The sequence below is a fragment of the Nematolebias whitei genome, chromosome 9, assembly GCF_014905685.2.
Source record: "Nematolebias whitei isolate Nwh7 chromosome 9, NemWhi1, whole genome shotgun sequence".
NCBI lineage: Eukaryota > Metazoa > Chordata > Actinopteri > Cyprinodontiformes > Rivulidae > Nematolebias > Nematolebias whitei.
In genome coordinates, this window is record NC_056506.1 from 39,856,454 (window position 1) to 39,884,235 (window position 27,782).

General features: G+C 39.6%; 1 protein-coding gene across 1 annotated transcript; it reads right to left on the reverse strand.

Annotated features, from left to right (window-relative positions):
* Positions 1-554: 554 nt before the first annotated feature.
* emilin2a (elastin microfibril interfacer 2a) lies at positions 555-26,938 on the reverse strand. Its single transcript, XM_037681818.1, has 10 exons — positions 26,773-26,938; positions 25,504-25,629; positions 22,594-22,784; positions 20,517-22,463; positions 10,360-10,647; positions 6,172-6,185; positions 5,867-5,910; positions 5,393-5,457; positions 4,088-4,231; positions 555-1,068 (listed from the first exon to the last, which is right to left on the reverse strand). Exons 1-10 carry the CDS (start codon positions 26,895-26,897, stop codon positions 734-736), a joined length of 3,279 nt encoding a protein of 1,092 aa, XP_037537746.1. The 5' UTR covers positions 26,898-26,938; the 3' UTR covers positions 555-733.
* Positions 26,939-27,782: the final 844 nt, after the last annotated feature.

A 27,782-nucleotide genomic window follows, 5' to 3' on the forward strand; every position in this document is an offset into this window, starting at 1 on the left:
CTGAAAACAGGAAAGAGGCACAGCCCATGTCACGTCAAGGGGCCTCCCTCCCATTTTCTTAGACACGCTGCTTGCTCCCTCACTATCCATCCTTGAGTTCAGTCTTATACTGCCATACAGTAGTCAAAAAAAGGTACTACACTCAAAACAAATTACCAATATTTCTTCTTAAATTTGACAAGAATTACTAATTGTCAAATTTCAAACAATATTATTGTTTATCGCAATAATTTCTGAGACAATTAATCGCCCATCAAAATTTGTTATTGTGACAGGCCTAGGTTTATACATTCTGTGCGTGCACAGCAAGAGAACATGCACTCATTTTAAGTGGTATATCACAGTTTATTTCCTGACCAGTATAAAAGTCCACCAGTGGTTGATTGTAATATAAAATGGAAGTTTTGGAAAACTGCTAAAATCAGATGGCAATTTCTGTATTTAATTGCACATTTAAAAACACTTCTACACAGTCATTTACAACAGATACAAAAAAATTTAAAAAAATCAGTGTAATGATCAAATATATTAGATACGAACCCTGCCTCTCGCATTTAGCCGCCTTCAACGTAATAGCTTTTTAAATGAACCTGTAATAGAATCTTCAGAGTGGCGTTGCATGTTCAATAGCTAAATCACATCAAATCAGTGGAAAAATATGTTTTCTGCAACATTCAGTCCAAGAATCTGGCAACAATTTAGTCCTCGCTGCTGAAGTTCAGCTGAGCTCCAGCTAGCTCCTGGCCTGCGGTTCGTACAGGAAGATGGCGTTGAAGATGGACAGGATTTCCCCGGTCGTGGTTGTGGCCAGCTGGCCTCGGGTCCTCACCAGACTGACCCGATCTCCTTTCCTCAGCGGAAGAATCAGACTAAAGGACGCCGTGCCTCCGCAGCTGCAGGTGCCATGAGCTGAGGCCCCCTGCTGATGATCCAACGGGCCGGCTGAGCTCTGGAGCCTGTGCACACTGCGGTTAGACACAGACAGCACCGCCTCGATTCTGTCCCCCTGCTTCGCAGTCAGCAGGCCTGCGATCAAATATCGGCCATTGCGTGGTACGGTAAAGATTCCTGTTGACGAGGGGGAAATAAATATGGGACAGTTAAGTTTGATCAGTTCTTAGATTAGTAAAATAATCAGAGTTCTGTGGCACAGATGGGTTCTGTTCAGACTGACATTTTCACTGTCGTACAGTGAACCGCTCTGTTACACCCGGCCTCGTGTTTCGCTTTGGAGTTTGGCTTTACTGACACTCAGATTTGCATCATAAATAATTAAGAACAGCCAAAGTTTTATATAAATCTGTATGGATGAGCCACAATATTATGACCACCTGCCTGACACTTTTTTTTTTCCCCAACAATTCTGTCCTGTTTTAGTCAAAGAGCCATATACAGTAGAGTTAAATCAAAACTTTCTTAATGCAACAAAGTTATCAACTGCTATACATTTACGTTCTACATTCATACCACGCATCCACAGCTGTTCCTTTTGGGGGCAGCTGTCCTCCAATAGGAGGGTTGGGGGTTCGATCCCGCCCGCAGTCACGTGATGAAGCGTCCCTGGGCAAGACACTGAACCCCTCATTGCCTCCGTGTCCCATCAGTGTATGAATGTGATCCAAAGCGCTGATTAGTCTACAGATTCAGATCAGCTTTGTAGAGATCTAGTAGAGTGCAGTGAATGTTTAAATACAGAACCATGTGAAAGTATTCACCCCCTTGAACTTTTCAACCTTTTGCCACATTTCAGGCTTCAAACAAAGATATAAAATTTAAATTTTTTGTGAAGAATCAACAAGTGGGACACAATTGTGAAGTGGAATGAAATTTATTGGATGTGTAAAACTTTTTTTAACAAATAAAAAACTGAAAAGTGGGGCGTGCAATATTATTCGGCCCCCTTGCGTTAATACTTTGTAGCGCCGCCTTTTGCTGCAGTTCCAGCTGCAAGTCTCTTGGGGTTTGTCTCTATCAGTTTTACACATAGAGACTGAATTTCTTGCCCATTCTTCTTTGCAAAACAGCTCGAGCTCAGTGAGGTTGGATGGAGAGCGTTTGTGAACAGCAGTCTTCAGCTCTTTCCACAGATTCTCGATTGGATTCAGGTCTGGACTTTGACTTGGCCATTCCAACACTTGGATACGTTTATTTGTGAACCAGTCCATTGTAGATTTGACTATGTTTTGGATCATTGTCTTGTTGGAAGATAAATCTCTGTCCCAGTCTCAGGTCTCTTGCAGACTCAAACAGGTTTTCTTGCAGAATGGTCCTGTATTTGGCCCCATCCATCTTCCCATCAATTCTGACCGTCTTCCCTGTCCCTGCAGAAGAAAAGCAGGCCCAAACCATGATGCTGCCACCACCATGTTTGACAGTGGGGATGGTGTGTTCAGGGCGATGAGCCATGTTGCTTTTACGCCAAACATATCATTTTGCATTGTGGCCAAACAGTTCGCTTTTGTTTTCATCTGACCAGAGCACCTTCTTCCACATGTTTGGTGTCTCCCAGGTGCTTGTGACAAACTTTAAACAACACTTTTTATGGATATCTTTGAGAAATGTCTTTCTTCTTGCCACTCTTCCATGAAGGCCAGATTTGTGCAGTGTGCGACTGATTGTTGTCCTATGGACAGACTCTCCCACCTCAGCTGTAGATCTCTGCAGTTCATCCAGAGTGATCATGGGCCTCTTGGCTGCATCTCTGATCAGTCTTCTCCTTGTTCCAGATGAAAGTTTAGAGGGACGGCCGGGTCTTGGTAGATTTGCAGTAGTCTGATACTCCTTCCATTTCAATATGATTGCTTGCACAGTGCTCCTTGGGATGTTTAAAGCTTGGGAAATCTTTTTTTTATCCAAATCCGGCTTTAAACTTCTCCACAACAGTATCTTGGACCTGCCTGGTGTGTTCCTTGGTCTTCATGATGATCTCTGCGCTTTGAACAGAACCCTGAGACTATCACAGAGCAGGTGCATTTATACGGAGACTTGATTACACACAAATGGATTCTATTTATCATCATCAGTCATTTGGGACAACATTGGATCATTCATAGATCCTCACTGAACTTCTGGAGTGAGTTTGCTGCACTGAAAGTAAAGAGGCCCAATAATATTGCACGCCCCACTTTTCAGATTTTTATTTGTTAAAAAAGGTTTGACACATCCAATAAATTTCATTCCACTTCTTTATGTTTGAAGCCTGAAATGTGACAAAAGGTTGAAAAGTTCAAGGGGGCCGAATACTTTCACAAGGCACTGTAAGGGCACAGGTTGTGTTGTAAAGCGCTTTGAGTGTCTTGGTTAGACAGAAAGGTGCTGTACAATCATTTACCATCCATTTATACAACTGTTGTCTGTTCAGCTCCATGTTGGATCTCTTCAAACTGCTGAGGAAATTTTCTCCATTTTCACCACTACAAGCTCCGTTACCATCTCCACTGATTTATTTATTTTTTGATCTGCCATCTTTGAAATTATCTAGGAATTATTATTTTTTTAAGTCCTAAAAGAAACTAGAATGAATATGTGCAAAAATTAAACCACTGTAAATGTAACAATTTGATTTCTATTTCTTTAACAGTGCTCATCTTTTTTTGTTAGTTTTTTTTTTTGTTTACTTTTGAATTGCTTTGCCTTCTCTTGCCTTTGTTTTTATTAATGTTTTTTTTTTCCACATTTGGCATTTTTCTATTTTTACCTTTATCAAGAGCTATTTATTTATCTTCAAAATAAAATAAACAGATTGCTGAACAAGCAAACTAACTTTAAAAAATCAACACATTGTTCACCTTGGCTGTATCGATCAAACGACTCGCTCGGCGTGAGTCTATATGAATCCGTATGGCAACAACTGGTTGCACAAACATTACAACAGAAGAGAAAAAAAAAGAGTTTTGGGGGAGAGGATGTGTATCGAGGTTTCTGCAGGAGCTTTTCAGTATTGATTTGACAACATGGAGACGTCTATCCTCCAATGCTCTGCTGCTGATAGAAATAGTGTTGGATGTTTTTCTAGTTTTGTTTTTGTAAAAGTATAAAGATACATGAAAAGGTCCAGGCAAGTGTGAATCGTGGAAGCTGTTTTTACCCGTGTGTGGACTGTAGTGTCCCCCGTCGTTGACGAGCACCTTATTGAAGCGAATGGTGCCGTACTCTCTCCAGAAAGGAAGCTGCTGCGTGAGGCCAGCAGAGAAGGAGAAGGGATCTGCAGAGATGCTGCTGTCTGCAGAAACTAGATGAGGAAAACAAAAAACATGCATGTTATAATGACGCACATGTCCAATTAGTTTAATCCTTCCGTTATGTTTATTTCTTGCTAAAACTTGTGTTCCTGTTAAAACATGACCGCCACATTATATTCTAAAATAAAGCCATAAAATATAGAAATTCTCCCCATATGCTGTATTTTTATCAACCTACAGATGATCCATGTTGTGCTTTTTATGCTCTTTACTGTGCAAAAGTTTGTCAAGGACATTTTGTTTTGTTAAATAATTTCACATTTTTATTTGAGGCACAGATGAACATCGCTTGTGATGGTCGGTTCTGACCAGTCCAGATGTTTTGGGTGAAAAGAGGATATTGTTCCAAATTTACACCTGAAATATTAAAATAAACTCTTAATAAAAGCCCAAATAAATCCCCACTTTGAATGGAATATAATTTTTTGCTAATTTCAGCTTTTTTCAGATAATTTCCTTTTATTGCTCATTTTTGCTTCTTTCAGCCCAATTGGGTAAACATGTTCTTGCTTTCTTATGCTAATTTAAGCTTGGCTAATTTTAGCTGTTTTCAGATAAATTCAAGTTTTTCATGGTAATTTCTGCTACTTTCAGCCTAATTTTCTTTATGCCAATTTCAGTTCATGCTCATTTCTGCTTTATTCTGCCAGTTTCACCCTTTCTGCTCTTTCAGCTACTATTTAGCTGTTTTAAGCTAATTGTAGCTTTGTCAGCTAAATCCACATTTTTCTGAGCTCATTTCAGCTTTTTTCACTTCCTTCTGGTTGTTTAAGCTTTGTTCTGCATTTTATTTGAATATTATTTCTGCCTTTTTTTTTTGTTGCTAATTTCTTAATTTTTGTGCTCTTTTCTGCGTATTTAAACCTAATGTAGCAAATATGTGTTCTTTCTATTTACTTCTGCTAATTTAGGCTTGTTTTTCCATTTTAGCTTTCAGCATGTTTAGTTAATTTTAGCTGTTTTTCAACAAGTTCTTCTGCAATAAGCATTCACCCTGCATTTTCACAGGAAATATAATTTCTCTAGTAAATTTTTATATTTGCTCGGTGACTTGTGTGAACATAGTCACAAAAGTTCACGTCAGTCTCATCAAATGTATGTTTTTTGCAAACATGCAGCATTTGACAATGGATCAAAAAAAAAATTCTTACCTGGGGAGTCAGATGAAGCTCGATGCATTTGGTTCCATTGCGCCTTTCCTGCTACTGGAGCTATTAGATGAACAGAAAAAATAAAAACAGTAAAGTGTTAACTCATTATGCACCGTTAGCTGAAAGCCAGAGGAAGCATCTTGATCCAATGTCTTATTCATATTTTCTGCACAATTTTTAAAATGTATGTACAATTTCATGTATTTTCACTGAGACTATTTTGTAGCTTTCTGTTTCAACAAATAAAAAGCCCAAATCAGATTTATTCATCAATTAAATAACTGTGCAATCCAGCAGAACTTGGTACTAAGAGCCTGCAGACGAAATCCTTCCACAATCTGCCCACTCTCACTTCAACGAAACACATCCTGTTCCCACTCCTTCGCACTTCAAAAATACAAATTATTCACAGTTTTCCTTTATTTAATTTTGTAAAAGGCTGGAGAAGTATGTAATGTTAACAGCTACAGTACTTGGTTGTCTGGCTGAGGTTTGAAAGAAGAAGGCTGCAGAAGAGCCTGGAAGAGACGGATGACAAACGCATTGTTTTATCATCAGAAGAGAAAGGTCGGCGTGCGACTGCCAGGAGCAGTTCAGCTCTCCATCTGAATGTCTTAGCAGAGGGGGTAAAAAAGTAAAACAAAACTAAATATCATCCAGACTCTAAAATTATTTCAGATGTACTAATTTACAAGCAGAGTCTTCAGTTTCCATTTGAGCCTTGAAGTGATGGCATGAACTGCACAACGGAAGCTACGGAGTAGTCCCTCGTTTATCACGGGGGATCCGTACCCTGAAGCCCCGCAATAAGTGAAAAACTGTGAAGTGGGGATGGTAGTACAAGTAGTAGTTTATTTTAGTGTGTGTATATATATATATATATACATATATATATATATATATATATATATATATATATATATACATACATACATGTGTGTGTGTGTTTTAAACCAGTTTTCACACTCTTGCAATATTCTGTACAATGTTTTTAAACTCTAAACGCTCTAAAAGAGCAAATAATGTCCTGATTTCAGTTCTTTGCCTCGTCTGTTTTGTGCCATCTGCAAGCCTTTTGGCCACGCCCACGTCTCCGCTCTGCACGGAGATCAGCTGATCAGCTGCAGGAGGAAACTTATCCTGCATTGTGGGCTGCACAAAGCTGCAGCAGGCGCTAAATCATTTAAAATACCATATTTTTCGGACAATAAGGCGCACTGGATTATAAGGCACATTAAGCGGAACAAGTTCATTTTGAGAGATTTTTGAGCGCCGTGTACCACATTAAATCGATTTGAGGTCAGTAAGCACAACCAGAATTAATACACAAGGCGCATCGAATTATAAGGCTCACTGTTGATATTTGAGAAAATTAAAGGATTTTAAGTGTGCCTTATAGTCTGAAAAACACGGTAACTTATTTAAAATAAAAATTCCATGCCGATCGTGCGGCTCGTCCATCAATCAGCCAGTTGAGTGTCATGTCCAATCTTATTTTGAAAAACCACGATAGAGCGAGTCCACGATAAACGAACTGCGACGTAGCGAGGGACTTCTGTATATGTGCTCTCATTGCTGATCATGATTATCCAGAATTTTACACTGAAGCCAGCAAACTTAAGCAAAGAGTGAACTTTGAATAAAAGTTTTTAATTTTTTAAAAACTAATTAGCATTAACTTGTCTTCATCTCCCACTCTAACCAGGAACAGCTAACAGAGTCTCAACTTTGCGATGGCCGAACAAGAAACGGGCTAAAACAAAGTCTTTGTTTTGCTGTTTGATATTGTGTTCAAACTTCCTCTTTGCCGTCTCGTTAATTCGATCCAGAGCCGTCGAAATCTGTTTTCAGTTGCTCTTTTCCTCGTCTTTGAATATGGCGTTCATTAAAAGAGGCCCGGGGTGAGCTGTAGAAACAATTAATGCAGATCAAACGAAACAGCTAATGCACATGTATCAAATAAAGCCCATCATTAGTTTCACGAGTCAAAAAGATATATATTTATATATATATAGATAAGACTGTTTTAAATTTAAGAAAGAATTCAAACTTTAAGTTTTTGTTTTCTAGTTTCCGGTCTCAAGCAGACATGACAACAATAACTCATTGTCTTCATTTTGTTTTTCCTTTAAATTCACGGCACACATCTTTACGGTTTTAGTTTCCTTTGTATTTTCCTCTGTACCTTTTCCAAATCCAACCCTATGAATTTAAAGGTAATGCATTTTTTGATGATATACTTTGTATTTAAACAGACACTATAAAGATATAAAAAAGAAGTAAAATCCATTTTAGATGGGTGCTATCAACACGTGGAATTGCCGAACTACAACTAATACTGAAATACTCAACCAGAGTCACAACTTTGCAGAACATCAAGGTTCATGCTCGACAATCCAGGTAATAATCCAACAACGTTCAGTCAGGTCATCTGGATGATTTATTTATTTATCTTTTTAATTGAGAGATGTTTCGTCCTTTATCCAAAGGACTTCATCAATCTGAGGAGCCAGAAACAAACTGTGTCCTACAAGCAGCACACTCCCATAGCGGACCAAATGCTAATAATAAAATTAGCAAATTGGTTGGTCCACTATGGGAGTGTGCTGCTTGTGGGACACAGTTTGTTTCTGGCTCCTCAGATTAATGAAGTCCTTTGGATGAAGGTCGAAACATCTCAGCAACAAAAAGAAACTGTCCAGATGACCTGACTGAACTTTGTTGAACGTTGCAGAACTTCAGCAACTCCAACTTTACCTGAAACTGAAACGTGCAGTCCTGCGCAAAAGTCTAGATTAATTAGTTCCTTTTTCATATTCTGCTTTCCAAGAACCAGATATTCTTGTAACTTCTTTAAAAACGGTCCCGATCAACAGTTCTCGACTCGTTCTGGAGCTCTTTCATCCATCGTCTTTAGGCTCTGCTTTTTCCATTCTGTTTTTTTTAAAAATCATTTTCAAATAGATGTTTTTTTTGTTTTGTTTCTCAAGTCATTTAACTTTAATTTTTGAATCCTGCAGGCATAAAATACTCCTAACCACAACATAATTAATTTTGGCATGTGATAGATATTAGCAACAACAACAAAGCTATGAACAAATTCGATTTTTAGGCACTAACAGCCTGTCACAAAAACAAAATGTTCTTATGTATTTAATTGAATTGATGAAAAATACGCAAGATAGCACAGCCTGACACCTAAATATAGATTTTAGCAACTCACTGAAAACTTGGTATGGTTGACTACATCTCTAAAATCATTAATATTTTCTCTCCTTCCTAAAAACAAAAATACAAACACACCTTCCTGACACTTCTTTTGTTCTCCTGCACTTGCTCACTTTCTTGACTTTTTTAAAACCTTTGCCAGAGTTACTTTGCCATGGTCATGTGCGATGACTGGACTGAAAATAGGTGGAAGAAGCAACCAAACCAAACAGACAAAAACCCTTTCAAAGATTTGTGTATGCCTGAAAAATTATTGGACAAGACCACTTTAAAATATGACAAGAAAGTCTGAGTCTTTGGAAGCAACATGCAAAGAAATTAGAGGTGCTTTTAAACCTTTGTCTACTATTTATCAAGGCGTCAAGTGTGAGAAGATGCATCCAAGATGGCTGTCGAATGTAAGATTTACAGTTCGCTGACACTAATGTCAGCACAGCTTTAGTTTCAGCTTCACAGGAAGTTGAACTGACTGATGGGATGACAGCCCAGGCCTATTGAAAGTCTCTGATCAAAAGATGTTGACTTTATGGATTATTGTGTGAATGTTTATGAAGCATTCACTCTATTGTGATCCATTTTTCTTCCATACGTTTTTGGCGCGTTTCTCATCCCGCAGTTTTCAAGCTATTTCAACAAATCATATCTCAACATTCAGCTCTTTCAGGACAATCCTGCTATGACTTTTGGTATTGGTGCAACGTTAGCTTTTTGAAACATTTAGCCGTTTATGCCATTTTCATCTCATAGAAAATGATTTGAGCTCATTTTACTTCCTTTAAATCTTTATATCTGTTTACTACATTTTACTGCTTCTTTCACATTTTGTTCTGATTCAGCTTCTTTGTGCAAATTTAAACTTTTTTCAGCTATTTTCAGCTAATTTCAGTAGTCTTTTCAGCTGTTTTGTGCTCCTTTCAGATTAATTTAGCTACTACAACAATTTTGTTCTTCTTCCAACTTCTTTCTGCAAATTTCATCTTGTTATGCTCCTTTCAGCTTATTTTTGCAAGTTTAAGCTTTTACTGATATTTCAGCTACTATTTAGCTGCTTTATGCTAACTTTAGCTTTTTCAGCTAATTCCACGTTTTGCACTCATTTACACTTTTTTCAGTCTAATTCAGCAAAAACGTGCTCTCTTCACTTCATTCTAATAATTTCAGTTTCTTTCTGCCTTTTTAGCTACTTAGCTGTTTTTGCTCATTTATTTTATTTTTTTTGAAAGATAATTTCCACTTTTTGTGTTCCTTTCTGCTTCTTTCAGCCTAACTGGGCAAAAGTGTTCTTTCTCCTTTCTTTTGCTAAATTATGTGTGGTTTACCTTTTCAGCTTTGAACATGTTTTAGCTCATTTCAGCAGATTTCAGATAAATTCAAGTTTTTCATGGTAATATCTGCTAATTTCAGCCTAATTAAACTTTTTCTGCTAATTTCAGCTTGTTAAAGCCTATTTCTGCTAGTTTCTTCTTTTTTTAGCTAATTTGCTCATATTTGTGCTCATTTCTGCTTATTTAAACATAACTCAGCAAATATGTGTTCTTTCTTTCTTCTGCTATTTTAGGCTTGTTCTTCCATTTCAGCTACATTTCAGCATGTTTTTAGTGAATTTCAGCTGCTTTTCAGCAAGTTCTTCTGCAATACACATTCACATTGCATTTTGGCGGGAAATGCAATTTCTCTAGTTTTTTTTTATTTTATTTAGGTGCCTAATAATTGTGACTCTAATGATCTGTACTACTCACCCGGCGCTCCAGCTAATTCTTCGACTGGCTTGTTCGGTAACTCCTCGGATCCTCGGCGCACTGTGAGCCTGCGCATGTATCCTGGGGGTCCGGCCTCTCCCGTCTCCATCACGGGTTTTACGGGCTGCTGAGGGGTTGCAGGCTGGTTTGGCGAAGCGATCCTGATGGTGTGGACGTTGGGCTGCGCCGCCTGGTTATGACTGGATGGTGGTGGAGGGAGGATGACGGGAATGTGAATCTGTTTGACTCGCGGTCTGCTCTGAGATGAATCAGGCCAAGGAGCAGGTCCTTGGAAAGTAAAACAGAGGGAAAATAGACATATAAATTTAAAGTCTTGTACATTTACAAGATTTTAAATAGACCTATTAGAATAAAGTCTTTTTAGATTAAATTATGTAGGATTTAAACTCAGTACAGACAACGTTTGGCTCATGAGTGTACATTTATAAACTTGTTTTCAGATGGCAGATCCAATGAACGCTGGCTCAGGAACATCATTACGCTTCACAAAAACAAAACGGGAATGTCACAACAATGAGTTTTAGGGAACAACATGAAAATGGAAACCACACGGTGGCTTTTCAGGTTCCCAGGGGAAGACGGATGTCACCGGGGAGCCCCTTCAGGACAGCACACAAACACTGAGAGTGTCTTAAGGTAAAACAAAAGTTATCACACCATCTCAGAACTTGCTCACAGTTAAGGCAATTTTTTTTCTCTCACTATATTTACAATACATTAATTGTCTAATGCTTTGTGTAAAGTAATTCACTTAACTTACACTGGTAGGAAATATTAAAGAGGTCTCTTTTCCCTCTGTAAAATCTCCTAAATGCTCATTTTAGAAACACATTAGCTGGACTGGACAGGTCCATTTGTACATCTGAATGAATCTGATTGGCTGTTGCAGGTCATTTGATGGTCAGCCATGTTTACTGACATAAAACAGAAAAGCTCTGATTGTCTACAAGCTTATGGAAATGCCTGGAGAGGCTAAACGTTAACACTGTGGAGATTTGAGCTAAATGCTAACATGCAAATGTGCATTGGGGACCTTTAGGAGGTACATGTTTATCATGTTCTTCCTGCATTAGAAGACACAGACAAAATTAGAATGCAGTTATTACGAACTATCCTTTAAAAAAACAATCCTGATACATAATTTCAATGCAGTTATTCCCATGGTTAGTGAGTAGATTTAAATATCATTTTAGCAAGTATGGCTTTTTTGGGGGGGTTTCAAACTGTTTTAAAATGACCAGCTCCAAACTGATTCATTCCCCCCCCCCCCCCCACCCTTTTGCTATAAAATCAAAATGTTAGAAAAAAAAATCATCACTTAAAAAAAAGCATTCATATCAGAAGATTCGTTTTTCTTTTCTGTGGTGTATGTGCACAGGTGCACATATTGAAAATATGCGTATATACGCATTGTTTAATATACTAATCATTTTATTTAAAATGATAGAAAAGCCTAAACTTACCAATATTTTACATGCACTAACAGGACATGTCCTTAGAATAAAGAAGGCAAAGCCTGATAAATATATTTTGGCCTTTTTTCAAGCACGGATTGATGAAGTGAATACCAGTGATGACATCTTTACGGCGAGGTGGCCTGTTGGTTAACCTAAAGTCATGTCAGTCCTTCACAGCTCCTCATTACAAGAGGACTCTCTGACATCTCTAACAGCAGGTCAACGTGTCTTCTCACACAGTACAAACTACTTGGAAATGACTTGTGGAAAATGACAAAAAGTTCTAATCGTTGACCTTGACCCCAAATCCATCACATCTCAGTCCAGTCAAAAACGACTGTGATGCATCAGAACAAGTCCAATCAACGTAAGCCCAGTCTCTGCACAGCTCTTGATCAATTCTACCTTGGATTTGATCATTTGAACAGGTTGAAGCTGCTTTCCACTTAACGATTGGGTTTTAAATTATTAACATATCCTTTTGTCAATCATCGTTCTGTAAAATCACACTAACCAATAAAAGTTTGATTTAAAGAATGCTTTAAAATAGCCAAATTGCATCTGTTTTCTTGCAACATAATGTGCTTGTAGCTATTGCTAGTTGCTTTGGATCAAATTAGTGCCCAACTGGTAGGATTTAGGTGTGACAACAGTCAATAGGAGAGGCATTTAACAGAGTTTGCATGGATGTTTGCAGTATGGATTACTGTATACTGAAAGTATTTCTTCATTAAAAGGAATGGATGACACTGTTCTTCCACCTGCTCTTCAAAATTAAGTTTAAGCAACATTATCCACTATGTTGATGTAATCAAATAAAGCTTTCCAGTGACAGAGAGCATTTGTTGAAAGAGAAAGCCCTCGTCCAAATTCTACAACGGCCTCCCAGGTGGTTCTGCGTAACAAACCAGATGGTGTCGGATGAGCTTTAAATCGACTGTGAGTTTCAACGAGTGCGTTTGTTTTGTCTGTAACTTGAGCAAATGTGCATTTGGTGCCATAAAAAAACATATCTTTCTGTGTTTTAACATAACTTATGGCTGATAATAGATAAGTGTTAGCAGAGATGCACAAAGAAATGCAACAATGAGCTCTCAAGAGGCAGCCCAGCTAGCAAACATGAATAAAATCATTTACTAAAAGTTCTGAAGAAATTGCCATGCTTGTGTTTGATGGAAGTTTAATTAAATTATATTCCATTTCCACATTGCTCTTGCCTTTAGTGGAACTGAAAAAAAAAAAAGCACATTTTCTTATTTTTCAGAGATAATGAAAATCTGCATGCATTTATTTGCAGAAAACACTTAAAAAAACATGTTCAGAAGATCCCTTTAAATTAGTTTTTATGGGTTTTACAAATAAATATTTGGATTAGTTGAAACTATTGTTTTTGCAGGCTGTAAGGACTCTCATAACCAAAAATATTCATATAAATGTCAAATCAGCAGTTAATTAGATTGCTAATTCAGTCTGCGGTCAATCCAAAAGTACCTGAGAGCAACAGTTACATTACAGTCTACCAGTTTCTCTTTTTTTAATCAAATAAAATATCATCAGCCACCGAGAAAATCCTTCCTTCTTGCCACAAGCGTTATAACAAACTACTCAGACGCCACATGTATAATCAAAAACAAATTAAGCTCAGCAATCATGTTGCACTGAGATAATCAGAAATCTCTTCTTCATTTCCTTCCTATGCCTCCTTCAGAAGGCTGGTTGCCAGAGTGCATATTTCCCATGAGCTCTCAGCTTGTGTCTCACTCAGGGAGCAACCACAACGCTGGAAAACACAAACACATTCAGACGCACGCTGGCGCATTGAGAAACTTCACCAAAACCAGATGTTCCTGCCTCTGAGCCGCAGCTGAGGGAGACCGTTTCGTCACTTGCGCCTCCCCAGAATTAGGTGATAGCTCGTGAGTGTTCAGGAGTGTGTGAAAGCGTCATGGAGGATTGCAGTAGACAAGCTAATCACGCTATGGAAAATGGTGTCAGGGGGTGCAGGGTGGTTACAGACACGCTGTACAGTAATGCATCACTAGCTGTCTGGAGTGCATTTTTCTCCTGTTACGCACATGGACATAATTTCATCCTCCACCCCATTTTTCCTGAGATATTATTGATGATGGGAGACTCTAATTGTGCAGTGTGTGGCAGACCTCTGGGTCTTCTTTATGCATCTCCTCTGAAGACTTCCAGATGGGCTCTCGGGTCAGACATGGAAACACCTCAACGCCCAGCCTTAGATATCTCACCAGGGAAATGCTCGCTGTCAAAGCGCTGCTCAAAATTCTGGTAGTGCCTAAATGTATACAGTATGTGAGTGTCTATGTGTCACATGCAATTTTCTATTCTTCCCCAACAAACACCCTTTGACTTCAAACAGGCTTTTATGTCCTGCTTCTCTTGTACTTCCTCATCCCAGCAGACACGTAATCTTCTTGCTTGTCTCTCCAATAAAAAGCCAGAGTGATCAATGGCAAAGCATTGATCCGTGAAATCAAAGGCTTCATTTCATCCCTGCTTTAAAACAGCTGCTTTTTGTGTTTTTCTGGTGGCTTCTTCTGTCAATATACACTTACAGCACAGAATGGAGAGAGAGAAGGAGAAGTCCTTTGGCACCGCTTGAAGGACGACTTGAAAGAAAAAAAAAACTGTACAGATGGAAAGAGGGAGAGATAAACCAGAAAAAAGGGATACCAGAGAGTTGATTTAACTCGCTAGACTGGGATCGTCTCCAAAAAGTGGAAACCAAACTGAGAACCAAACATGAACAGGTTGATTAGTCACAGAGTGCAGCATAAACTTTGCAAGAAACAAAAACACTTTTTATGCCTCTCCCTACGAACAAGCTTGCAGTCCTAAAAACAAGATACCCAACATAACTTATAAAATAAATAGGCAGATTTGTGTTACTGTTAAACCACAACTCCCCCCCATCTGAGGAGAAACAGCAAAAGCCAAACATGCACAAGTTGTCTGGGCAGACCTCGGCAGCTGCAGCTGCTCTGGGTGCAGCGGTGCCAACATGTTGCAACCCAAGTCACATAGCTCCATTCAAAAGTCACACTGACTTGGAACAAGGCTATTCTACTTAATCTTGTAGTTATGTATTACAACACTTCATCTGTTCTCAGACTCCTCGAGGTTTTCATATGACTGTGTGGAGAACACAAGCTCAAACTCTGGGAGAAAACAGTTCAGCAGCCTCTCGGTGTCCACCACGCCCCAGAAACGGGGAGAACTGGGGGCTGTTTTGTCTCAGCGTCGACTCTTTTCCGTCCAAACTTAAAGAATACAAAATTGTGCTCAGTACTGCACAACTTAGCTCATTGTTTTGTGTGGGTGGGAAAAAAGTGATGACAACTGCTCTTAAAGAAAATATTTTATGCCAACTGTTTTGGCTAATTGCTATAGCCCCATAATGGCACAAATTCAGCAGTCGAGACAGTCCAGTCCACAGTAAATTTGTGAAAGAGGTTTGGAGTTTGTCAAAAGTCAGATCCATGCCCATAAATTACTGTAAATCCTAATTAGGGTAAGTATGCTAAACTGACTGAAATCTGTGCCTAAATTTGGCAGCCATTACAAAATTAGATATGATTTACCAAAACTAAGCCAATGAAATCAGTATTACTTAGTCTAAATTTGTTATCCGTTCATTTGGATACAAACCAAGTTGAAACCTTACAACTTTTCAGGCTAATGCAGTCATTTTAATCCAGTATAGTCACTGTTAGACTCAACAAATCTCTAATCCCTTACATGGCAGGTACAAAACCGTTCTGTAAACCAAAATGTGGCTTAGACTGGTACAACACACCTTGCTTGCCAACATATCCAGACAAGATGATCAGGACAGCTTTACTACTCACAGCACCTATTTTCAGAGATTATTCACATATTTTCCTACAGCAGTCCCTTCACTGTATATTTTGCCGTGGATGATTTTTAAACAATGACAAATACTCAAATACGCAGAGCAGCAATCCACTCCCCTCCTGTTCCTCGGGATGTGTCCCACTGTTCGACTCAGAAAATATCCAGATGAAAGTCACAATGTTAGTAGACTTGATCAAAGAAAATTAAATTCAGTTTATTTATACAGCACCAAGTCACAACAGAAGTCGTCTCAGGGCACTGAACAGAAATACTCATGTAAAAATAATAGTTTAACATTATTTATCTGAGGAGCAGACTGCTTTGAATTTAACTCCATCACAGAACTTCTTGAGCAAACATGAAAGTGACAGTGGAAAGGAAAAACTCCCTCATGATGAAGAAACCTTTAGCAGAACCAGGCTCAGGACAAGCGGCCATCTGCTTCGACTGCCTGAGTTTGAGAGGAACAGATACACAATGGCAGGTCAAGAATCCCATGTTAAGATAGAAATAGTATCAAATGAAAACTATTCAACTGTAACATCACAGTTCGCTCAATAATCCAGAAAAAAAAAAATCCAACAAAGTTCAGTCAGGTCATCTGGACACTATTTTTTACCTGGATTATTGAGCATGAACTTTGATGTTTTGAACCACTTTGGCTATGGCTGCCTCAGAGGAGTCGACGGGGGAGAGGGCGGGTCCTAGAGGCCATCTTATCACCAGCAAACTGGTTGGTCCACTATGTGTGTGCTGCTTGTGGGACTGAGTTTGTTGTGGCTCTTCGGACTGATGAAGTCCTCTGGATGAAGGGCAAAATGTCTTAAAATAAGAAACCGTCCACATGACCTGACTGAATTTTGTTGTAGTCAATTGTAACAATTCATTTTAAGACATGGTCAATTTGTCCTCTAGAAGTCTACGCCTATAGCAGCATAACAAGCCAACCCTAACTATAGGATTTATCAAAACAGGAAAGTCTTAAACCCAGTCTTAAAACTGGACAATGTGTCAGCCTCATGGACAGAAACTGGAAGTTGGTTCCACAAGAGAGGAGCCTGATAACTGAAAGATCTTCCTCCCATTCTGCTTTTGGAAACTCTAGGAACCGCAAGTAAGCCTGCAGTCTGAGAGCGAAGTGCTCTTTTAGGAAAATATGGAACAATAAGTTCTTGAATATAAGATGGAGCTAGGTTGTTGATGGCTTTGAAAATGATGTTGGCAACATGGTGGAGACCGAGCTGAACCTGGAGGTTCGAAATTTCATGAAGTCAAATAACTTGGATTAATATAAAATGTCATCTTAGGATATTTGTCCTTCTTTGTAAACTTACTTTTACTTTTTGCTCCATTGTGCTTTTTCTCTGATGTTATTTATACTATTTATTTCACAACTTAGTTTTTTTACTGCTGTAAAATGTTTGTCTTGCCGCAGCTAATCGGAAACAGATTCACACAATCTTCAAATCTGCCAGGAACATTTTCTCTTTGGTATCAGAACCCAATAGATGTAGTTGCCATGACAATAAACATGAATTTGGGGATGGGAGATGGGACAGTTGGGGGTTGTTTCTCTGTTCAGTTAAACATTTTAAGTTAAATTATTATTTAATTTACTCCTTGAACGTGTGCATTATTAGGGGTGAGGTTGCCTTAATGGTTGAACTGTGGCCTTGAGATGGAAGTCAGATTTAACCATTGAATGACTCCATGTGCACAAATGACAACAACTAAATAATAAACCTTTAAGTTTATCAATATATTTTGTAAATCAATAGGAGAAAATAACATTTTGTACAAAAATATCTGAAACCTGATAAGCAGTTCTTTTAAACATCACAATTGAACATGTCTGGTCTGTTAGATGAGTAAAAACATGACATTGCAGTGGCAGATTAGGATGTTAAGATCAGTTCTGTGCAGAAATACTTGACTTCATAGTTACAACCAGTTACCAGGCAACAAGTAGACAGAAAACTACTGATAATTTGTTGTAGAGTTTAAGAAGTGGGAGGTTTACCAGAGTCAGGCTAGCTTAATTTCATTTTAAAAATATTTTCTGCTAATTTTAGTTTGGTCACGGGTGTAGTGTAAACTAGGTTATAGTATTTCCAAACTCAAATGTGTGATCTTGTTGCAAGATTTTTGTAATAACAGTTTCAATCACACTAAAAAGGCAGGTGTAAAAAAAAAAAACTGGATCAAGAGGTGGGAATGTGAAGTCATCCAATTAAGAGAAAACAGTCGTCTCATCTGGATAATCCCAGTTAAAAAGCTCATGAATGGTGGATCATTTTGATACAATGTATCAAATGTTCAAAAGGTGAACATTGGAGAGATTAAAGCACTATAAGATAAACTAGAAAGTTCCTGGAGAAACTTTGACGAGGACTGCCAGGCTGCTGCTGATTTAAATTGTTGATTTGACAATAAAATACGTTTGAGTTCGCTCTCAGCTACCACTATACCAAAATTCAGCTGAATCGCTGTAAAAACGGCCGAGTTATGGTATTTTTTTCTCTTTTAGCTAAGGCAGCCATCTTGAAGCAAAATGGCTCCAAACGTTAAGCAGTTCTAGACATTTCAGGGACCTCTACACTCCAAGTCATGTGACTTGACAGCAGCAGTTAGTGTGAGGAGCGTTCTCCCATTCATTTCCTATGGGGAAATATGGCGTCTTTGTTAGCAAAATATGTCGCCATGGTAACTCTGATTGCCAATAAAAGTAATAGCTCCCTTCTTGAGATCCGAGCAGGTCGTTTTGATATAACTTTTGCGGGGGTACACGTTGCTGTTCGGACCGCATTAACGGAGACGGAAAAAAGAAAAAGAAAGAAAGAAACCCTTATTAGACGTAGAATAATAGGTGCCTTCCATGCATTGTATGGAGGCAGTGCATTCAAAAGGCAATGCACTGCTCTCCTATGCATTGTAATGACAGTCCCCAATAATTAGAAATAAGCAAAAACCCTGCCTCCATATCTAAAATGCCTTTATGTTCTTATCTCTACAGGACAACTATTAGTCCATCTACCACCCCTTTTCTCTTCAGCTCCATCTAAAACAACTGTGTTGGAAAATGGCACAAGAAAAGGGAGGCACCGCAGATGGAGCCCCAGTCGTGACATCACAGATGAGGGTCGTTCAAGCATCTGGTCCAGGGTGTGGAGCCCTGTGTCTCCTCACTCTGTTAAGACTGACTCCAGTATTGAGTCAGGGCCCTTAATGAGGACCAGATTCCACACATCAGGCTGAGGTCACCCCACGAGAATCTCTGGAGGGTGGTATGTATGCATGTGTTAGAAGGAGAGCGGAGAGGGAGGTGCAATGTGTGTACTGAGAGACCAGGAACTGCGGTTGAGGTTTGCAGCTCTGCGGTATGAAAGAAAAACGATGTCACAGTGAACCTCAAAACACTTTCATAAAGGGACTGAGGGCGATGGAGCAGACCGCTCGGGCACCCTGATATTGAAGGGAGCAACGAGGCATAAAATAGTGCAAATCATAACAAATTTGAGAAGTGATGTAAAGCTGTAGGTTTTTATGTATCTGCCTCTTTTCTTTGATTAACACCAGATAATTAAACCCAGCAAAAGTCACAGGAAGTCTCCAGCGTGGGCCTCTACTTCATGCTGTTGGGCCGTATTCAATGACACATTCAAGGCAAGCACGGGAGGCCAAGTGAACTCGTGCCCTCCCGCTATGGGAAATACCCTGTGGCCATCTGAGGGATCTGATCATTTCCTCCAAGCCTGCTGCTTTTAAACCAACCAAGCAGAATGCATTACACGGAGGATTATCTGCAGGAAAAGTTTGTGTTTACACAGATGGTAATCACGCCTAATAAGCTTAAAATGCTGGAAGTTAAAGAGGAAGCTGGAAAAGATGGTAAATTTCTATTTTTGTTTGGCTCATATCTGGCTTGACTGCACTAATGAGGGTATTTATTGTGTATTACATAATAAATAGATCTTTAAGAGACAAACACATGTTTTAATTTTTAGCCAATTACTGTCACCGTTCCCCGTCATCAAAACTATAACCGCTAACGAAGCAAGAACGCAAGCTTTAGCTTACTGTACATCCAACAGATTCTTTTAATTTTTGCTATACATTAAAAGGTGAGCCTTATGTTTTTGCTTCAGTGAAATAATTTACCTCCTTATTTTAAAGATATATTTATCCTCAAAAGTGCTGTTTAAAAAAACCAGACATCCCATCTCACTGTTTCGAGTGTTTTGTCTTATTATTTTCACTACTTTCTGAAAATAGTCCTGTAAAATTCCCTCATCTTAGACCACTTTAACTGGTATGCAGAGGTTAGAAAGTACCCAGAGTTTGCTCTTTTTTCATTCTTTACACAGCTCCATCTGTCATCAAGTCCCTGAAATCCTCCCAAGAAAAACTTCCCAAAAATGTTCACCATTATAGCCGTTTGAGTTGTGTCTTGCCACTTGGTTACAGCTGGCTTTAAAGTCACTGTTAAAAATGTATGACTTTTGATGCAGGTGCATTGCTCAATGCACAAACTACTCAATTTCAAGCATAACTATTCATTTTACTGCTGTGTTAAACTTGTGTAGTTCCTTTGAATTTGGATTGTGTTAATGGAAACACGAAATAGCAAGGTAATATATAGTTTCATTAAAAAAAGCAATCCACCAACTGAAGAAACTCCCATGGCCACAAACTTTCCTATAAATGCAGATTGTGTTTGAATTGGAAGGGAAAAACCTCAAAAGTATTCTTGTACATTCATGATCAACCTTTCCACTGATAAAAGTGCTGTCAACTCACCTGGCCCCTCAGCAGCGACATCTTTCAATGCATGTTTGGCCAAAGCGGACATCTGATCTTGAAGTCTCTTCATTGAATTCTGCAGAACAACAATATCTGCGCCATGATTTCCACAAGTAGCATTCATCCTGTTGACGTAGTCCCTCAGGCCCCCGATGTGTCTCTCCAGCCGATCTTTCAGCTCTTTCATGTTAACGGACACCCCGTCTAACCCTCCGTAAACGTTCTCAAGCTTGCTCACACGCCCCTCCACAGTCGAGATTTCGTCAGAAACACCCTGTGTGCTCCGTTTGCATTGATACAGTTCAGAAGACACCTGTCTACTGAGCACATTGAATCTGTTCCTCAGCTCATCCATCTGACGACTGGTCAGGTTAGATGCAGCCACGTTGACCTGCGCTGATCTCCCATGGTTCGTCTGCTCTGGATGGCAGCATGTTGAGTTCATTTTGTGCATATCCTGGTCATATTTGCTCAAGGAGTCACTTAACCCATTAACAGCACCAGCCAAACCAAGAACGTTATCTTGAAGATTAATCATCCCTTTCTGGAAATCCTCCATTGTCTTTACGCGCCTCTCATTTCCGGATGACTGCCTTTGAACGAGGGTCTCCAGTTGTTTGACTTTGTCTGTGTTGGAGCTGACATCTGTGTGAAGAACGTCCAAGTCATTTCTATAACGATTCAGGTCCTTCAAAATGTTTCCGATACGACTGGGCGTCAGTCCCTCAGCTACGGGAATTTCAGAGCCTGGACATTCTCCTGAGCACGACTCCTTTATAGCATTAAGTTTGTCATCCAAAGTCTGGATGATTACCTTGTTGTTGTTGACTTCCGCCTGAATAACACTCATTGAGTGACCAAAAGTTCCGGGGGAAGAGCTGTTGTTCATCTCCACCATCATGTTTGTGAACTGGTCCTGAATGATATTCAAGCGTTCATCCAGAAGCAGTCGAAGTACAGCCACTTCCTCTGCGATTGTCCTGGACAATTTCTCTTCAATGTAGAAACAATGAGTTTCTGCATTCTGCTCTGTAATATTTATACGTGCCTCCAACTCTTGAATCAAAAAACTAACCTCACCAATGTCCTGAAATGTGGACAAATGAGCCAGTTCCTTGTCAACGCGGACATTAAGGATTCGGTAAGCCTCAGATATGCGGTCAATTTCACGCCATAAGTCCTTATGGTCACTGTAGTCTTTATCCTCGTTATGTAGCTCTGTCTGTCTTTGAGTTCGTACAGGCCCATCTGCAGCAGTCATGTCTAGATGCAATGTCCGGATCTCTTTTTTCAGTTCAGCCTCCTTGGTGTCTAAAAGGTTGGTCACCTTGGAAAGAACTTTATCGTGGCTGTCCTCACAGGTCTTCTGCATGACCTGCATCTTGTCATTGCACAAGCCCTGCAGTTTGACCATTTGCTCCTCCACATTCTGGTCCAGCTCCTTCTTCAGCTTCTCAAACTGTCCATCAACATAAGCTTGTATAGCATCAAACTCTGCTATGGCTGGGTTCTGAGACTGAGAAGCATCCATCAGGACACGTATCTGTCCTTCGTGACTTGTTGTGATCCCTTTGAGGTCTTCCAAAGCTTCATCCTTGCTTTTCAGTGCATTGTTGATATCATCTAAACGAGCTTCTATTTTCTCTAGGGCTTTCTCTCCAGCAATCCCAGCTCTGGTAGCTTGACCATCTAGCATGGCTGGACTCTCCTCCGTGCCTGGATTACTGCTGTTATCCTGAGGCCGCATGTTGTTTAGGAGTGTCACCAGCATCTTTTTGGTGTCATCCTGCAGGTCTGTGCGAAGGTTACCAGTTAATCCTGTTAGAGTGGCCTGGAGATCCTGGACTGTCTGAGTGAGACGCTGAACTTCACCTTCAAGAAGACGCACCTTATCTGTGACACCATGCTGAGTCTCGTGGTGTGCGGTCTCCCTCCGCTCTGGTCCTACAATCGGAAGTAGAAATGTTTTTTTTATGGAAGAAACAGTAAATACATCTTTGTTCGAGTTTTATGCAATGCTTAGTCTAAAGTGACAAAAAAGCATGCAAGGTTGATGAGAAAATTGATTTCTTACTCTGTATGTGTCTGGACGTGAGTCCAGGATTTGCTGGGAGGTAAGACCTAGGTCCCAGCCCTGTTTGTCGATCCAAGGGTGGATTTACATCCTTACAGTCTGGACCTCTGTAACCAGGACAGCATTTCCATTCTATCTCTGTGACTGTCTTATAAGCAGTTTTGTATGTGGGTCGAAACCGCATGTGGTATCTGCAATGCAAGGCAGAGTAATGAATAAGCTTTGCATTTCATAACATCAAGATCAAACCAAAGCCGTTCTCAAAGCGATTTATGGATTGCCGGGTTAAAACTATGCAAGTCAAAAAAGGAAGAGAGAAAAAAATCTGTATGTTTTTATTACAAACTGTTGCTTGTCCACCAGTTCCCATTATATATAAACAAAAATCTGAATTTTCTTGCAAAAAAACAAAAACCTTCCCATAAAAAACAATGGATGATATCACTTCCCTCAAGGTAGGGGTCATGTCGTGAAGAACATCTGGAAAACTCATGTCTGAAACTATCTTTTTTTTTTCCCCAAAAAAACTGTTACTGATACTGTTCTAGGAAAAGATGGAAAAGTGAAAACCTGAAGGTTATAACACTTAACATTTCAGCAGTAATTAACAATGTAAACCTAAATATCATCTGCAAAGAAAATATTTTAAAGCTTCTCCGTGAGGTGTTTGTTCTTACTGCTCTTCCTTGCATTGCACAATAACATGCTAATATGATCCCAAGACTTTACCCTGATCAGCTTCCAGGAATAATTTCCACACAGCAGACTCACTGCGTCTGTTTGTGTGAACAGAGCATGAATCAAAACCATAGATAAAACACGTTTAAACCTAAAAATGATTCACAAAGCAAAACATTATATTGTGACACAACATTTTGCACACACAAAAAAACAAAAAAAAATCCAGCACCATTACAACTGTTGCTCTTGTTTACTGGTACAAATGCCTCTATTTGTGTTCCTTTGAGTGATTTATTATTAAGAAAGCATGTAGGGAGGGAATATTCTGGAAATATGACTCAGTCATGTGTTTCATAGCATGATAATAACTCATACAGAAATGAAAGCTGTTTTTAAACTTGGAAGAAATCACTGATTTTTGCATTAAACTTAATTTATTAGGAAAATAAATGTTATTCCATATCATGCAGCTGCAATGAGGGAGTGATTTGCACTGTACAAATGTCAGGGCTGAATAATCTTGAATGATATAAAAACAAATGTGAAGCGCTGGCTGGTACATGATAACCTAAAGACTTGATAACAATAGATATGCATAAAAGCAGTTATAGATTAGTGAAGCCAAGGTTGTCTGCAGCTTAAGAAAACGGTAAATAAAAAGGAAAGGCGTATAAACTATCAATTTGAGCACTTGATGAACTATTTTTTTTAATCACCTACGACTGAAAGGCAAAGATAGAGATGATGATGGTTTTGTTGCTTACGTCTGTGTCCGTCAAACACCAAAATATCTCATGAGTCACTGAACAAAGTTGAATGAAACTTGCAGAAAGTGATCACGAGATGCACATCTATACCTGATTAACTTTTAGAGCCAATGTGATTCAAGATGGCTGCCACAGCAAAATGACAATAAAAAAGGCTTTAACTTAGTCAGTTCTACATATATTGACCTAAAATTTGGTGCGACTGAGGATGAAACTGAACACCAATAAAATATTCTAGCATTATCAGATTGCACAAAATTAAGAATTTTCTATTCACTATTTAGAGTCGATGTTCTTTGACTGTTAGCAAAATATTACATGTGCCACTGAATGGATTTTATTGAAACTCTCAGAACGTAATCATTGGATGTACATCTCCATAGACAATCAAATTCAACATAGCCAAAGTAGCAAAAGTACAATCCTATTGTGATTACCGTATTGTCCGGCGTATAAGTCGCTCCGGATTATAAATCTCATCAATCAAAAAAAGCATCATGAAGTGGATAAAAACACATAAGTCACTTTGACGTATAAGTTGCTTTTTTTTACTTCACCGCTGACCGGTCGTGTTTATGCGTTATTTAATGGTCAAAACAGTTTCATTTCACCTGGGCGGCGTGGCACCATCCATCCATCCTTTCGTACATCCATCCATCCATCCATTCTTTCATCCATCCATCCATCGCAGCTGGAGCCGCTAGCTCTCCAGCGTTCCTCCGCCTGCACCAGTTGAGTGAGGCGAGTGCGCACACGAGGACTCGCTGTTGCAGTTCTTAGAAATTTAAAGCGTCAAACATTGTGTTATGAATATGGAAAAACTTATATAAGTTGCTTCAACGTATAAGTCTCAGGACTCACAAATCTATGCAAAGAACAGCGACTCATACGCCAGAAAATACGGTAATTCTGGGTTTCATTCTCAGATTTGTGACAAGCTGATCAAAATGTGGTTGCTTTTCTTTCGGCTGCTTACTTTTGCACGTGTCACCACAGCGAGTGAACTTGCACAAAAGATTTAATGATTGTTTTACGTCAGATGCCCTTCCTGACACAACCTAGACTTGAACTATAAGTCTCAGGATTACGAGGCCACAGCGCTGACCACTGAGCTACCACGGCCCCACAACCTGACCAAAATACCAAAATAAGAACCAGTGAATGCTTCACAACCAGCAGCATTTTGTTATTCCATGACAGAGTTTATTTGTGCATCTACAGTTAATTAGTTTCAGAACAATGTTTTCTGATCATCGTTGTGCTTTTCTGTGCATTTTTTAGTTTGATGGAGATGCATTGCTTTTTAGTTGTGCCAACTGGGTTTATTTGAGGCACTCTGGATTTAATTCTTCCTCCAGCTTTCTCTTAAGGAAACATTTTGCATCCAAATGTTCCTGGTTCATCTAGTAAACCATCAACCCCCCCACCCACCCCACCCCTCTTTGCTCCCATGGTTGCTCACGTCATTTGTTGCTGGCAGTCGGGCTGGTAGGCCGGGCAGGGGGCCACCACAGGCTCCTGGAAGCTCTCTGCGCTCCCCAGCACCACGCAGCTCACGTTCCTCGGCACCACATAGGCACACCAGTTCCTGTGGATGGAGGCACACACCGTTAGCAAAATATCTCGTGAACCAGCAGACAAAACTAGATGACACTCTTAAGAAAATAATCACTGGCTGTACTTTTACAGCTGATTAACTTTTGGGGTCAATGCCATTCAAGACGGCCGCCACAGCGCAGCAACTTTAAACACAAAATGATATGACTCAGCCACTTTTACACATATTGGACACACATTTTGGGTGGTAGTTGCTGAGAGTCATCCCTTTGAGCTCTACACATTGCAGGATTTATTGACATAAAACTTTAGTTTTAAACATTAATTTGTCTGGAGCAGTTTCAGTTAAACTCTCAGCAAGTAAGTCTTGGATGCGCAGACTCATTAAATTTTAGAGTCACCTTAATAATTCAAGATGGCTGCCACAGCTAATTAACATTAGCCAATACAAGACAAGATATTGCTCTATTTTTCAGATAATGGTATAAAATCTGCATGTTGCACAACATCTTTGCTTAAAATTGTGGCATTAATTGTTACAGTCAGCACAGTCTTGTCTGTTAGCAAAATATCCCATGCACCACTGGATGGATTTTAAGCAAACTTGCAGAATGACAATGACACATCTACAACTGATTGACATCTGGAGTCAACCCAAATCAAGATGGCTGCCACAGTTAACTGAACTTATCCAACACCAAACTGTTTATAAGTTACTCTAAAGTTTATGTGGTAGTAGCTGAGGGTCATGACGCACTCATCCCTTTTTAAATCCACATGTTAGATTAGATTGGATTAGAGTTCCTTTAAAGGTTCAGATTTTTCATGACTCCTGTAATTTTAATTGATCAGGGATCGCCTTCAGCCGACAGTGACATTCCAGGGTTTATCTGAATCTTATCACCTTTGTCAACATAAAAAAAAAAAAAAGTGTGGCCAAAAATAACCACAACTCTGATAAAGCATCTTAACGAGCCCCATTTTGGCCAAAAGAGGCTAAAATCCCTCGAACTGCGGCTCTTTGAGAGCTTTTGGAGCTGGTCGCGTTTTTAGTGGCAGCTGCGCAACAAAAGCGCACAGCCTTTTACCTCCAGTGGCTATAAAAACGGCCCCTAACACCCCCCCCCCCCCCCAACAATTCTAAATAAAAAGAGTAAACAGAAAACGCGCTCACCTATTTCTGAATCTGTGCGCCGCTCCAGCGTGTGCAGACCCCTGGAATAAGCCATGAGCAGAGGTGGTCCCGTAAGTGAGCTGAAAGTTTAAAATGAGGGTAAAAACGAGCCACAGCCGCTCCATGTCTCTTTAATTTACAGCCAGCAGACGCGCTAAATGCATTTACAGCTTCACGGAGTCAGAAGCAGCCCGCTATCACTGTGCGTCAAAATACTGCGCCAAAGCTGCGCCGCCGTTGTGGCTGGTCCAACTCCAGAAAGTGAACTTTGGGGAAGTCCACTGCAACTTTGCATGAGAGTGACGTTCAGGGACCACACCCTTCTCCAAATACGCTCCCATGAGGGACTTGAACCTCTCCGAAACATTATCACCCGCCGCTGAGAGGCGCGTGCGTTTGATCGTGTTCCTTTTTCACTGATAGCAAAGTATCTTAAATGCCAGTGAATCTGAAGGAAACAATCAGAAAGTAATCTTTGGATGAGCATCTACAACTGATTAACTTCTGGAGATGACCCCATTCAAGATGGCCGCCACAGCTTTATCAAACACAAAAATGGTTTTGAGACAAAGTTGAGCTCAACTTTGGTGAGGTGGTGGCCGAGACTGATGCCCAACACACGCACTAAGCGCTCAAGCGAGATCTGATTTTAAAACCTTGTCATTCTGACTGTCTGTTAGCAAAATATCTCGCGAAACTCTGGACAGATTTTATTGAAACTTTCAGAAAACAAGCGTTGCGTCTAAATCTCGAGCTGTTAACATTTTGGAGTCAACCCAATTCAAGATGGCCGCCACTGCCATTGACTTTATGAAACAAAATAATGGATATAACTCAGCCACTTCCACAGATGTTGAGCTCTTATTGAGCATTACCCCAACTTATACTTTGCGTGATGTATTTACCTAAAACACTGACAGTAACAGTTAACTCGTTTTGTCTGTTAGCAAAATATCTAATGACACACTGGGAAAATTCTTATGAAACTCTCAGAAAGTATTCAGTGAATA

What these genes read in the sequence shown, in the direction of transcription:
- emilin2a (XM_037681818.1), bottom strand. Translation starts at nt 26,897, where the DNA reads ATGGAGCGGCTGTGGCTCGTTTTTACCCTCATTTTAAACTTTCAGCTC. An exon ending in AAACCTCAGCCAGACAACCA is followed by an intron (nt 5,458 to 5,866) that starts AGTACTGTAGCT and finishes TTCTGTTCATCT; the next exon opens with AATAGCTCCAGTAGCAGGAA. An exon ending in AGCTTCATCTGACTCCCCAG is followed by an intron (nt 4,232 to 5,392) that starts GTAAGAATTTTT and finishes TTCCTCATCTAG; the next exon opens with TTTCTGCAGACAGCAGCATC.